Source organism: Narcine bancroftii, chromosome 5, assembly GCF_036971445.1.
Source record: "Narcine bancroftii isolate sNarBan1 chromosome 5, sNarBan1.hap1, whole genome shotgun sequence".
In the NCBI taxonomy this organism is placed as follows: Eukaryota; Metazoa; Chordata; class Chondrichthyes; order Torpediniformes; family Narcinidae; genus Narcine; species Narcine bancroftii.
Genome location: NC_091473.1, coordinates 173,939,019 through 173,953,544, shown reverse-complemented (window position 1 = coordinate 173,953,544; position 14,526 = coordinate 173,939,019). Strand labels below are relative to the sequence as shown.

At 45.3% G+C, this 14,526-nt stretch overlaps 1 protein-coding gene across 9 annotated transcripts in view; it reads right to left on the bottom strand.

Moving 5' to 3' along the window:
- iqsec1b (IQ motif and Sec7 domain ArfGEF 1b) overlaps window positions 1-14,526 on the bottom strand; it is a 446,158-nt gene that overhangs the window by 51,502 nt on the left and 380,130 nt on the right. For all 9 annotated transcript variants that reach the window (XM_069939805.1, XM_069939812.1, XM_069939810.1 and 6 more), the window contains 2 exons: window positions 5,839-7,115; window positions 1,890-2,051 (listed from right to left, as the gene is read on the bottom strand). In XM_069939805.1, coding sequence (XP_069795906.1) covers window positions 1,890-2,051; window positions 5,839-7,115 — 1,439 coding nt within the window. The remainder of the gene's footprint in view (window positions 1-1,889; window positions 2,052-5,838; window positions 7,116-14,526) is intronic.

The following is a 14,526-nucleotide window of genomic DNA, read 5'->3' as shown; positions in this document are numbered from 1 at the left end:
ACCAGTGCATTTAAATAAAAAAGACAATGCAAAACAGCAAAGTATGCATTTTAGGTTTGTTTTGTACAAAGACTTGCCAAAAAGTATTAAAAAAAAACGATCAGGACTGCACTCAAATTTCAGACTCTGCCATGTCACTTCAAAAATCTAACCTTGTCATTGGGAGCCTCATCAGCCAGTTAACATAACATAACATAACAATTACAGCATGGAAACAGGCCATTAGGCCCTTCTAGTCTGCACCGAACCAAACACCCCTCTCTAGTCCCACCTCCCTGCACAATGACCATAACCCTCCATCTTCTTCTCATCCATATACCTGTCCAACCTTTTCTTAAATAATACAATTGACTCTGCCGCCACTATTTCTCCCGGAAGCTCATTCCACACGGCTACCACTCTCTGAGTAAAGAAGTTCCCCCTCATGTTACCTCTAAACCTCTGCCCCTTAATTCTTAACTCATGTCCTCTTGTTTTAATCTTTCCTCCTCTTAACGGAAATAGTCTATCCACATCCACTCTGTCTATCCCTTTCATAATCTTAAATACTTCTATCAAATCCTCTCTCAACCTTCTACGCTCCAAAGAATAAAGACCTAATCTGTCCAATCTCTCCCTATACTCTAGATGCTTAAACCTAGGTAACATTCTGGTAAACCTTCTCTGCACTCTCTCCACTCTTAATTATTAGCAAAATGATGGACTGAAATGTCAATTGCGTTTTTCAAGTAGCACTTGAATTGATCAAATGAATTCTGCAAACATCATTCAAATACTGACTTTGGTATCGATTTGGAAAAAAATATTTGGGATAATTCCAGGGTAAAGGGCAACAAAGAATTCACCAGATTAACACTCGTCAATGGGAAGAAAGGAGCTATCTCACAACTTGCTATAGTCATAATCACATGAAGGATGACGTTTTCACTTTTTGAAATCAATTTTCTCAGCCTCGAACATAATTGTACGAGTTCCTCAGGCCACCATCCTCAATTCAATGATCTTACCTGCAGTATGAATGGTTTGTTCTCCCTCAATCCATTGCACCCATTATCTGATAGACTATAATTAATGGCTGCATCTGATTATGAGCAATTCTTTCCTTTGCAATAGACCTAAATGCAACGCAATTATCAACAGCCACCCACCAACCTGTGGCTTATGCAATTACTCCTTCCACCATGTTTGTACTGTAGTTTGTGAGCGTACTACCCATAGCCAAATGATAAAGCAAGCTGTCCAGGCTTCCGAGGTAGTACTTCCAAAACTTAGGATACCCATCATTTGGATGGGCAAGGGTGATATGATCAGCTTCAAATTCCTACCAAATTGGACATCATTTCAATTTGGACATGGCCTCCACTTTTCTTTTTCAAATTGATGGGACTGTCTGCACAAGAACATTTTTATAATCCTGCCATTGGAAGGTTTGAACTTGTTATTTAAACAGGAAATGGATTAGTACCTCATTAGTAAGGGTATCAAGGGATATGGGGAAAAGGCTGGAAATTGGAACTTGGTGTGAGCATAGTTCAGCTTAGTGTAGAGTCACGGAACAGACTTGATGGGCCTAATGGCTCCGTGAACTTGTGAACTGGCTCAAGATGGTCAGACACTGCACTCTCAAAAAAAAAATCATACTTTATTCTAGTACTGAGGGAAAAACTATTACTTGCTGTATTGTGTTCTGGTTGTGATAGGTCAACATGGCTGCTTTAAGCCAATAACAGATTTTATAAAACTGTTCCATGGAACAAAGGAACTTTCCCAGGTAATTGTCACCAAATGCCAAACAAAATTTTCTAAGTCCTCCAGATTACAACCCAATCTGTGAAGTCAGCTATTTTTAAGTTGGAGAATGCTCTCAGTTCTTTATGCATTTTACTTACTCAAGTACATCTCGGTTGAATTGTTTCTGACGATTGCCCAAAAACTCGCCAATCATCTGCCTGCTGAGGCCTTTTCTCTGCAGAAGGAAGTGTGCAACACCGACAGGGGTATCAGGAACAAATCCACGCTCAATCAGGTACTGTATACCTTTCTCAGGTTTCCTATGAGAAAAATAGTGACAAGCTGAGTTACAGATGGGAAGATATACTGTGTGCTGAAGCATCCAGAGATAAAAAAATAAATGATTTGCAAAGCGATTATATATTTCTAGTTTACCAGCAGACTATATCATTGACTTTACCTTTGGATAAAGTCTGGGCATCAATTATGTTGTGTATGTGGGAGAAAAATGAGAATGCCTCAGGAAAGACATCAACTTCTTTCATTCAGATTCACTGAGGCAGCAAATAACCTATGGGAAATTCAGCTTGTAATGCAACAGCTGATTTCCCATGTAAGAATAGATTTAATGTGTTTCATAATATCACAGATATATTGTTAATCCAAAGGGCACAACCATTAATGAAAAAATGCAGTCATATACTTTTCAAATTTCCAAAAGAAGATAGTCTAATTACTTCCTCATGACAATTAATGGAATTACCATAACCAAATCCTCCATGATCCACATTTTGATTTAATTGTATCATGTTCTCTGATAACGTGGCTTGGCGAGGCAAGAAGAAGCTGGGTGTCACACCTTAACTGACTTGAAGGTACGACTTTATTCCATTGCATATGTCTTATACAGACACTCACCAACATTGGGTTAAAATCTTGAAAACTCCTCTCTAAAATTAGTGTGGGAGTACCTTCTCTACAATGTGGCATGCTTCAGCATTCTTAAGGGTAATTAAGGCCAAGTGTTAATACTAACTCAGTCTGTGATGATCACATTCATGAACGAATTTGAAAAACAAATTGTAGGTAGCTAATTGAAAAGCTTGATTGATGGTTGGTTGTTAAAATTCTGTGACAGAGACCGTAGCCCAGGTTTAATGGTTCTTGTGGAAAGAAAGAGAGAGGAAGGGGTGTGAGGGAGATCTGACTGCAACATCTGTCACCCTATTGATCGCTAGGGATGATTCGGCTGACCTGGCTGGCTAGGCAGGTGTCACCCTTCCCTGACAACTCCATGTGCATCCCTTCCGAAGTTCATCGCTCGGTCACAGAAGATGGCCCTCTGGAAGAGGACCGCTCCGCCGGTCTAGGGTATATGACATGGCTACTCCCCTGCTAGTCTAAACCTCAAAGAAAGAGAGGGGAGGGATTGGGAATGATGAGATTCCTAAATGAGCAATGCAGGATCTAAAGTACCAAGTCTAAATTATTAATTGATGTGTGGAAAGCAACATTAAGAATAAAAGAAATATGAAAAGAAATCAAGAGATTTTTTTTTAAATTTAATCACTTGCATTAATTAAATATAGAAGCAATAAGACTCAACACTTTGAAAATAAAATTGCAAGTGCCATTGGGGTTATTTGCAGTATTTATCAATTATCATGAGTTATATCTTCACCACACTAGATTGTAACAGCCCAATCAACTTTGGCACATTTCTTTGGTAATTAATTTAACATAACATGAATTTCAATGCATTATTTATGATTGAAGGATTATTATAATACAGCTCGCAAAAGAACAAAGTAGCTTGCACTGCAGCTTCGGTGGTGAACTGTGAATGTACTTACTTAGGAAGTCGCTGACTGACATAATACATTATCACAGTGGAGCCAGTAGTTCCACTGTTTTTGTCAATGCAACATCCAACTCAATCTGATGCCTCAGAAGCAAAGGAATGCAACAAGCAAGATTTAGTGGTATATTAAAGTAATTGACACAATGCTAACACCAGGACCAAACTCAATCCTGGTCTTGTGTGATTTATTCTTTCTACAAGTGTCCTTTTAATGATGAACTCAAACTGGAAGAATCAGTAATTTTCCTCTTTTATACTATGCACGGTTCTGTTCACAGCTCCCCCTTCAACTGACATCATTTAATTCACTCAAATATGGAAATTGAATCTTGATGATCATGGACTTCAGGAGGACCCGAAATGACCACCTTCCACTACACATCAACAACTCTGTCGTGGGGAGAGTAGAGAGCACCAAGTTCCTTGGGGTTCATTTAATTAGTGACATATTGTGGACACACAACATCTCTTCACTTGTCAGGAAGGCTCAACAGCTTCTGCACTTCCTGAGAAGGATAGGTGGGCAAGGCTTCTGGCCTCCATTATGTCAACCTTCTGCAGGAGCTCCATTGAGAGCGTCCTTGCCAACTGCATCACAGTGTGGTATGGTTGCTGCAGTCGAATGGATTGGAGGTCAATCCAAAGGATGATGAGTGGCAGAGAGGATCACTGGAGTCCCTCCCCTCCCCCCCCATCCACCATCAACGTGATCAACCGGAATCGTTGACCGAACAGGGTGCGCAACGTCATTGGAGCCCACTTTCACCCCGCACACAGCTTCTCTGAACTGCCTTCATCAGGAATGAGATCCAGGGTGATCAGAGCCAGCATCACCAGGCTGAGGAACAGCTTCTACCCATGGGCGCTGAGAATGCTGAACGACCAAACGAGCTGCTCACACTGACCAACCGAGACCCTCATATTTCAGAAACAAGGTTTATTTATTTACTTGTATATTTGAATACTGCATATGTAATGTTTGTCTGCATGTGTGTTATGTCTGGTTTTGTACCTCTGCTGTTTTGCACCAAGGACCGGACAGAGAACGCTGCTTTGTCGGGTTGTACTGTGCAATCAGATGATAATAAACTTGACTTAGTTGCACATCATTTGCATGCCCATGACAAAAGAATAGAGTCATCATTGAAACTTATAATGAAGAAGATAACTGAATGCTGCAATATTTACTTGTTTTCTAAAAACCCACTCTAATAAATACATTTTATTAAAGGAAGCTTTGTAAAGAACTTCACCAGGATTCTTTGCATGTCTCATTGCATTGATCAGAAAGGAAAGGATAAGCCAGGATATTAACCTTTTGGGACTCCCAGTCACTGTTTTCTGAATCTAACCCCATTTTAAAAATTCTTCCGACTGAAGTGCACAAACCTTTCACTTCCATCCGATTTCTACCTGCTACGTCTTTGTCCATTCTCCCAACCCGTCCCAATCTTTCTGCAGACGCCTTGCTTTCTCAAAATTTCCTGCCCCTCTACCTATCTTTGTGTTACCTGCAAACTTGGCCACAAAGCCATCAATTATGTCATCCAGTGCAACACCAGCCACTGGCAGTCTACCAGAAACACCTCCCTTTATTTCCACTCTGTCTTCTGCCAGTCAGCTAATATTCTATCCCTGTGAGAATATTTACTGTAGCACTATAGGCTACATCTTTTGAACAGCCTCAAGTGCAGCACCTGATGAGAAGTCTTCTGAAAAACTAACTGGACAACATGCATGGACCCCTTTGTCTGTCCCGCTTGTTACTTCCTCAAACAATTCCAACAGATTTGCGAAGCAGGATGTCCACTAAAGGAAACCAAGCCGATTTTGTACCATTTTATCATCCCTCAAAACCTCATCTTTCATCATGGACTCTAAAACCTTACCAATCACTGAAGTCAGGCTAACCAGCCTTTATTTTCCTGTCTTTTTAAAGGATGGAGTGGCATTTGCTATTTGGAACATGGAACATTACAGCATAATTACAGCTCCTTCAATCTTGATGCTGTCCTGGCCTTTGTATGTAACCCTATTTCACAACAATCTAATTTTTCCCTACCTCACACCGCTAACCCTCCATTAAACATTACCTGCTTTTCAATTAAATTTTAAAAAACACAATTTTTACTTTTTATGTATAGGCAAGGATGAAAGCTCCTTAGAAATCAGTCGAACCAAGTCCACAGATCAGCATCAGAATCTGAACCAAACTCGACACAGAAAGAATAGTAAAAGCTACATACTTGTTGAAGAGGTTTAGACCAATACGGTAGTGACGCTTCCTTATGATATCATTGCTAAATGCAGGGGAATCCCAGCTGTTTCGAGTTTCCTTGTGATACGTTTGTTTGCTCAAAGTTTGTTCCCGTAAACTATCTCTTGATGAAGATTCTGAGCTGCAGTTTATTGTATCATTGGAATTCGAAGTGCTGTTGATACTATCATTATCCCCATCGGAAAAATCAGACTCCGATTTGCTTTGCCGATTTGCTGATCCATTGATAGCAAGATGACTGTCAATGTGCCGTGGCCGATGGCGAGCAAGTTCTTCATCGCGATGGAGCACTCTTGTGGGAACGGAGTGTGATATGTGTTTCGGACTTCCACGTTGGCTATTGGGATTTTGCTCATATGCATTTTGTCTCTTTAGTGAGCCTCTTTCTGAACGGTCACTTAAATCTACTGAGCTATCACTAGGGGGCTCAATGGTTAATAATGGGAGATGATCAACCCGAAGCCTTGACTCCTGACACTCCAAAGAAGGAGTGCTCCTGCAGCTTGTATCAGTGTCCAGTTTGTCATCCCTGTGGGTCATGGACCAGTATTCCTGGGCAGAATTCACTGAACGAAGCCGTAAATCGGATTCTGTGCCAGGTGGCCTTTCTAGGGATTGCAATGATACAGGAAGTGGAGGAGAAAGCTCTTCCTCATCAATATACAGGGTGACATCACTGTAGGAAGCAGACATTTCTTCCAATTTTCTGCGCTCAGCATCATGTGCAGATTTAGCAGAAGATACATTATCTTCCTCTTTTTGCATGTTTGCTTTATAATGCTTGGCCTGGTCAATGGAGTGCCCGTCGTCAGTGTGCAAGGTGCGACAGTTAAGCGCATCATCAATTGATTCTGCAAGCGATTTTACTTGCCTGGAGAAAGCATCCTCAAGCTCAGTTATTGCATCAGCAAAATCATTACTTGTAGCCGGAGATTTGATCACTGTTGAATCTCCGAGATCTCCGCCATCTGACTGAACAGTAGTTCCTGATTTTCCTGCACCATCGTTCATGGACATTTGTTTACCCTCAAAAAATGAGCTGTGGACTTTCTCAGGTCCATCAAAGGAAAACTGCATTCTCATATTGGACAGAACAATACGCCTGGACATGCGATTCTCAGACATAGAACTTCGTAGTCTTTCAAAGTTTTTGTTCATTTGATATTGTCGGAATGCTGTCTGAATGGTTCGAGCCGCATGTCTGGTTATGAAACGTCCTCCATATTTACGCTCAAGCATCTCAACCTGAAAAAGTCAAAAACTTAATAACTTAGTTACCAGGTTAGCATATAAATTTGTGCTTTACTTAACAATTTTGAAAAGTTCATAACAGTTTAAATCCTTAGTTTACAATTCAATATTAAAATATTTCTTTACAATTATTCAGTTGCTAAATGAACAGTTTAATTGAACAAATCCATACATGTTTAAAGAGAATTTTGTAGAGTTATACGGATTAAGTCTACATTTCTTTCAAGATAAAAGCACTCAGATCCAGTAGTAACCATAGGGCGGCACAGTTAGCATGGCGGTAATCGCAATGTTATCACAGCGCCAGTGACTTGGGTTTGAATCCAGCATTGTCTGTAAGGAGTTCTCTCCATGTCTGTGTGGGCTTCTTCCGGGCGCTCCAGTTTCCTCCCGCCCTTCAAAACGTACTGGGGTTGTAGGTTAGTTAGGTGTAATTGGATCATGGGGCGAAGGGGCCTGTATGTCTAAAACAAACACTCAGATCCAGCAGCAACTGGGGAGCAAGCAAGAAACAAGATTTCAGATTGATGATTTTTCATCAGAATCGGGAAAGTTAAAGCTGAACTATTTTAACACTAAGAAGGGAAGGAAGAGACAGACAGCAAGATCAGTAATGGGATAAAGGTTGTGAGAAATTAAATGGCAAAAGGGATGATCGTGTAAGGTAAAAGAGGCATGGAGCAAGTAAAGAAAAAGTTGGTTCAGGAGGAGGAGAAATGGAATCAGTATTGAAACAGGTGAAGATATATTATGAATACTGGAAATACGAAGAATTGCAGAAATACCTAAATGTATGTATTTTGGATTGTGCACAGAATGACAGCTTTGTTGTGTTGGAGTCATTGAAAAATATAGCTAATTTGAAGTTACTGATAATGGAAGATCTAAAATATGAAAGAGTTTAGAGGACAAATACATGGATGAAAATTGCCTCTAAAACTGGAAAGGAATTTTTGTCAGTGGAGCATTTAGTGTAAACATATAATACTAGGAAATGGAAGTTCCAAGCGTCCAGGTGATGTAACTACAGGTTGTTTGTTAAACAGCCACAATAAAATTGCTGCTATCATTGCCAAGGGTGCTACTCTGGTGAAGAGTGGTTAGAGCAGTAAACTACATTAATTAGTGCAAGTATTGGCACATAGCTCCTGCAAACAAGGCCTAACAAACATAGGAAACCAGAATACTTCCCAAAGGAAGTCAATAATTACAGAAATAAACCACAGAAGGGTTGTTTACACAATATTGAGATGGATGAGTACTGTAAGGAGTGCCATCTGAATTCTACAGTCACAGAGATTTAAAAAAAATGTCAGTATTAATGAAAGGAACATTTGAAATGAACAACAATAGAGCCATAGGTTGTTCCATATAATGGGAAGGGATACATAGCATAAGAAGGTTAGTCAGGAGACATTGGTGAGAAACCTTTTAAAGTAAAATAAAACTGTCAAGACTCTGAAAACATCATTACAAATTAAATCACAATATTGCAAAATGCAATATTACAAATTATTTAAATTCTTGAGTATCACCATCTCAGAGGACTTTTCCTGGACCCAACATACCAGTCATCGTGAAGAAAGCACTTTAGCTCCTCGACTTTGCGGAGGTTCAGTATGTCACAGGAAACCTTGGTAAATTTCTACAGGTGTGAAGTGTGCATCATGGCCTGGTATGGGACACCAACCTCTGAGCGGAAAGCCCTAAGAAAAGGGAGCAGATCCAGCCCAGGACATCACAGGCAAATCTGTCCCCATCATTGAGAACATCTACATGGAATGCTGTCGTTGGAGAGCAGCAGCAATCACACCACCCAGAGCACGTGCGGTGTTCTTGCTGCTGCCATCAGGGAAGAGGTCGAGGTGCCACAAGACTCGCACCAACAGGTTCAGGAACAGCTGCTTCCCCTCCACCAATAAACGCCTAAACAACAGACTCATTTAAGGACTACTACTTGGCTTAATTTTTAGTTGAATATTTATTTATTTCTCTATTTCCGCAGTTTGTTTACATTTATTTCTTTGATTACATTTCTCTCATTTGTATAACATTTTTTTACTGAGTACAGTTTACAGTTACCAATAAGTAGAAATTCTGTCTGGCCCGCAGGAAAAAAGAATCTCAGGGTTGTATGCGATGACATGTACTGTATGTACTTTAACAATAAATTTGAACCTTGAACTTTAAATCTCTTTAGAAGAAATTGATGAAAAGGCCAAAATGGGATAGGCTGAAAAATATTCATCATGACTCGATTTGACCACAAGCATTGAAGAGAATAAAACTCATACGTATAAAACAGATACCAAACTGATAAACTATAAACTAGAGACACATGAGAGACTGCAGGTATAAAAGTAAAAACACAAAGCTGGAGAACTCAGCAGGTCCAAAGGTTTTTATGTAACCAACGTAACCGACTTTCAGGATCGAGCCCTTCATCAAGGTATGGGAAAATGTCAGCAGACGTCGGAACAAAAGAGCAGGGGGAATCTGCAGCAAAAAAACAATCTGCTGGAAGAACTTGGTGAGTAAAGCAGCATCAGTGGGAGAAATAGAATGCTCTGTAGCGGCAGCTACATTGCTAACTGAAATAACACACAACCAGATGGGTTGAGCAGAACTGATTTATTGCAGGCTGCCTGGCTGGCCTTATACTCGCAGCCCGGACCTGGCTGAGTACCGTGCTGGGGGCGCTGACGTCATCAGGGCGTCACGTGGGTCCCTAAGTGCGGGCTTCTGAGCCCGGTGCCAAGGTCGAAGGGGAAACCCTGAAGGCGCCATTTTGGCCGGCTGCCCAGCCACGTGCGTTACAAGCGGGGCCGGTTCGCCTGCCTAACAGCGTGCCGCCACACAGACATCCCCCAGAACCGGCGCTGTTCTCCTTTTAAGTCGAACGGCCTCGCTTCTTGGGCTGGGCCACAACTATTGGTTCGATGGGGTCAAGGTGTGGTGGCTTCAGCCTGTCCACTGTAAACAGTTCCCTCCTACTGCCGATATCCAGTGTGAATGTGGACCCTGAATGCTGGACGACTTTGTACGGCTCTTCATAAGGCCTCTGCAGAGGTGCCGTGGACGGGCCTCGCTGAATAAAAACGTACTCTGTGGAGTGCAGCTTGCTGGGGACGTAAGAGGCCCGTGTGCCATGCCTGGGTGGCGGTGGGGGTGCGAAAGAGCCCATCTGGGCCCGTAGGTGGGGGAGTAGTTCATGCGGTGACCGCTGGGGGTTGACGAACTCACCGGGTAGTGCTAGCGGTGCGCCATAGACCAGCTTGGCTGATGAACTTCTTTGGGCGTTTAGCGGATGCCCAGGAGAACCCAAGGCAGTTTGTCCATCCAGTCGGGATCGGTGAGGTAGGCCATAAGTGCCGACTTAAGGTGGCGGTGCAGTCGCTCGACCAGCCCATTAGCCTGCGGGTGATAGGTTGTGGTGCAGTGTAGCTCGATCCCCAGCCTGTTGTTGAGCTGTGCCCAGAACGCAGAGGTGAACTGGGCGCCCCGATCGCTGGTGAGGTGATTTGGGATGCCGAATCAGGCAATCCAACCATGGAACAGCGCTCGGGAGCAGGAGTCTGTGGAGGCGTCTGGCATCGGGATCGCCTCGGGCCAATGAGTGGTGCGGTCCACCACCGTGAAAAAGTAACAGTTACCCCTGGAAACGGGTAAGGGCCCGAAGAAGTCCACGTGAATGTGGCTGAACCGTTCCCAGATGTGCTGAACTCCTGCATGGGAGCCCTGGTCTGCCTGTGCTCCTTAGAAAGCTTGCAATGGGTGCAGGTTCTGGTCCAGCCTGCGATCTGCTTCTGCAGCCCATGACAGACGAAACGCTCTGCCACCATACGGACTGTGGAGCTAATGGAAGGGTGCAAAAGGTCATGGATATGGTGGAAGACTTGCCTGCGCCACTGCTGGGGAACCACTGGTCGCGGGGTGCCCATGGAGACATCACACAGGACGGTGCTTCTGCCGCTTGGAGTCGGAAGGTCTCGGAACCGCAACCCCGTGATGGCAGTCTTGAAGGCTCATGTCTCCTCGCCGGACTTCTGGTCGCAGATGAGCTGGTCGAAGTCGAAGCCAGTTGTCAGTGTGCAGATGACCGGTCGTGAGAGTGTATCGGCGACCACATTGTCCTTCCCCACCTTGTGCTGAATGTCGGTGGTAAACTCCGACACGAAGGAGAGGTGACGCTGCTGGTGGGCTGACCAGGGATCCTTTGCCATGGCGAGCGCCTGAGTGAGGGTTTTGTGGTCGGTAAAGATGGTAAAAGTCTTTCCCTCCAAGAAATAGCGGAAATGCCGCACCGCCAGGTACATGTCCAGTAACTCACGGTCAAAGGCGCTATACTTGCGCTCTGGTGGGCGAAGAAGCCGGCTGAAGAACAGCAGTGGCTTCCACTGTCCATTCACTTGCTGCTCCAGACAGCGCCGACGGCTGTGGGAGAGGCATCGACGGAGAGCGCCATTTGCAGTCGGTGTGTGGGTGGGCGAGCATGGTAGCTTTTGTGAGGACATCCTTCGTGGCCTCGAATGCCCTGTAGGTCTCTGGAGTCCAGGCAAGTGTTTTGTGTTTGGCTGTGATAAGGGCGAAGAGTGGTTGCATCATGCGCGCAGTGCCTGGGATGAAACGGTTATAAAAGTTGACCATACCTACAAACTCCTGCAGCCCCAAGAGGTTGTCTGGGTGTGGGAACTCCTTGATTGCGGTGACCTTCGTAGCGGCAGGCGAGGCTCCTTCGGCCATGATGGTATGGCCCAGGAACTGCATGGACTCTTTCCTGAACTGGCACTTGGCTGGGTTGATCGTGACGCCGGTCAGCCAGCCGGGAGAAGAGGGTGCGCAGGTGGGCCTTGTGTTGTGCCCGATCCCTGCTGGGAACAAGGATGTCATCCAAGTAAATGAAGACGAAATCCAAGACCCTGCCCACTGAGTCCATAAGGCACTGGAAGGTCTGGGCGGCATTCTTGAGCCCGAACAGCATGTGAAGGAATTCGAACAAACCAAAGAGGGTGATGATAGCTGTCTTGGGTATGTCCTCGGGTGCACCGGGATTTGGTGATACCCGGGCACCTGGTTGACCTTGGAGAATACTCTTGCACCATGCAGGTTGGCCGTAAAGTTCTGGATGTGAGGGATCAGGTAACGGTCAGGAACTGTTACCTCGTTGAGCCGCCGGTAGTCTCCGCAGGGGCGTCAGCCGCCGGAGGCTTTTGGGACCAGGTGGAGCAGTGAGGCCCAAGGGCTGTCAGAGTGCCGATTGATCCCCAGCTTCAGCAGATGCAAAAACTCTTCCTTCTCCACCTGGAGCTTATCCGGCAGGAGCCGGCGTGCCTTGGCGTGGACCGGTGGGGATGTGATGGAACACCCTATGGCGTGGTGATGCAGTGAAGAACTGTGGCTTGAGGAGGGCCGGAAACTCATCCAGGATACGCTGGAACTCGTCCTTGCATTGAGGCGAATGGCCTGGAAGGTATGGGCGTCCACCAGGCACCTACCCCAAATGTCAACCAGGAGCCCATGGGTGAGGAGGAAGTCGGCACCCAGGATAGCAGTCGGAAGGGACGAGATGGTGAACCTCCACAAGAACTTTTGCCGGCCAATCTGGAAGTGGACGGTCTTGTCTCCATATGTCCAGATCTCTGTTGTGTTGGCCGCATGGAGGGGAGGATCTCAAGGTTGGTTCCTGGACTCGATGGCCATGGCCGGAATGACACTGATCTGGGCCCCAGTGTCGATGAGGAAACGTCAGCCGCTAACTGAGTCCTGCAGGTAGAGAAGGCTGTGTCCCTGGCCAGCCACCGCAGCCATTAACAGTGGCCGGCCTACTTGCTTCCCTTGAACGAGCAGGGCTGACAACACTTCCGAGTCTTGGCTTCCCAGCACTGGTGGTAGAAGCAGAGGCCTGGAGCAGATGCCTTGCCTCTGGTTATGCTCTTTATGGCCCCTGTAGGGACCGGGTGTTCTACCGCAGCGCTAGAAGAAGGCTTGGAGTGGTCATGACCGTGACTCTCAACCGGCTGGACCGCTAAGCACTCCGGGAATTGCTCGAGTTATAGCTCTTGAGCCTTCTGAGCAACCTTTCTCAGGTCAGAAAAGCTCTCTTGGGCCAGTAGCAGCCGGATGTCCTCAGGCAGATGGTCGAGAAAGATGTGCTCAAAAAGTGGGCAGTTGGTGCAATTGCCCATGAGTGTGAGCATCTCGCTCATTAGCTCAATTGGGGACCTGTCCCCCAAGGCATCGAGGTGCAGCATCTGAGTGGCACGCTAGCACCTGGATAGTCCGAGGGAGCCGGTGAGCACCCGCTTGAGGTGCAGCACACGTTTGGCAGTGGCCTGGTCCAGGGCGGCGACCACATGGTAGAATCTAGTCGTGTCTGACAAAATCGGGCAGAGGTGTAACTGACCCTCTGCGTGGCTGAACCAGGTCTCCGGCTCCTGCACCCAGAAGTCGAAGGGTCGCTCATGTTGGGTTCAAAAGCGTTTGAACCTGCTGGGGTCACCAACTGTAGCAGCAGTTACACTGCTAACTGAAATAACACACAAACAGACGGGTTGAGCTCAGTGAGCAGAACTAATTTATTGCAGGCTGCCTGGTTGGCTTCATACTCCCAACCCGGACCTGGCTGAGAACCAAACTGAGGGCGCTAACATCACCAGGGCATCACGTGGGTCCCCAACCGCGGGCTTCTGAGCCCATGCCGAGGTCAAAGGGGAAACACCTGATGGTGCCATTTTGGCTAGCTGCCCCGCCGCGCGTGTTACAAGTGGGGCCGGTATGCCTGCCTAACGGCGTGCTGCCACAGCTCAATGTTTCAAGTTGGAACCTTTCATCGAGACAGTTAAGGAGTGAAACATAAACGACTGCAGATGCTGTGATTGTAGCAAAAACAGAAATGCTGGAGTAACTCAGTAGGTCTTGCAATGTCCACCACAGGTGAAAATATATTATGCCTATAATATCCTATGGAAGTTAGGAGACCAAATGAACTCCTCCAGCATTTCTGTGTTTTTGGATATTTATTGAAAAAAAGACAGTTGGATGAATAAAATGGTGCTGTTATTTTAATAAAAGCTAGCAAAGACAAGCCAGGCAACTACATGCCAGTGAGCTTCACATCTGCAGTCGTAAAACTGCAGGAGGGAATTCCTAGGGGCAGGATTAACTGCATTTGGATAGTCTCAGGAATTGATTGCATGGACTTGTGCATGGCAGATCATGTCTCACAAATCTAAGACATAGTGGCTGTTGTGTATATGGGCTTCAGTAAGGCAGGTTAGTCCAACGGCTAGATCACTTATAACCCAAAGGGAGCTGGCCCACTGGATTCAAAACTAACTTAGTTTTGTGGAGGCAGAGGATAGTAGTGGAAGGATGCTTTTCTGCTTTGAGGCCTAAGACCAGTGGT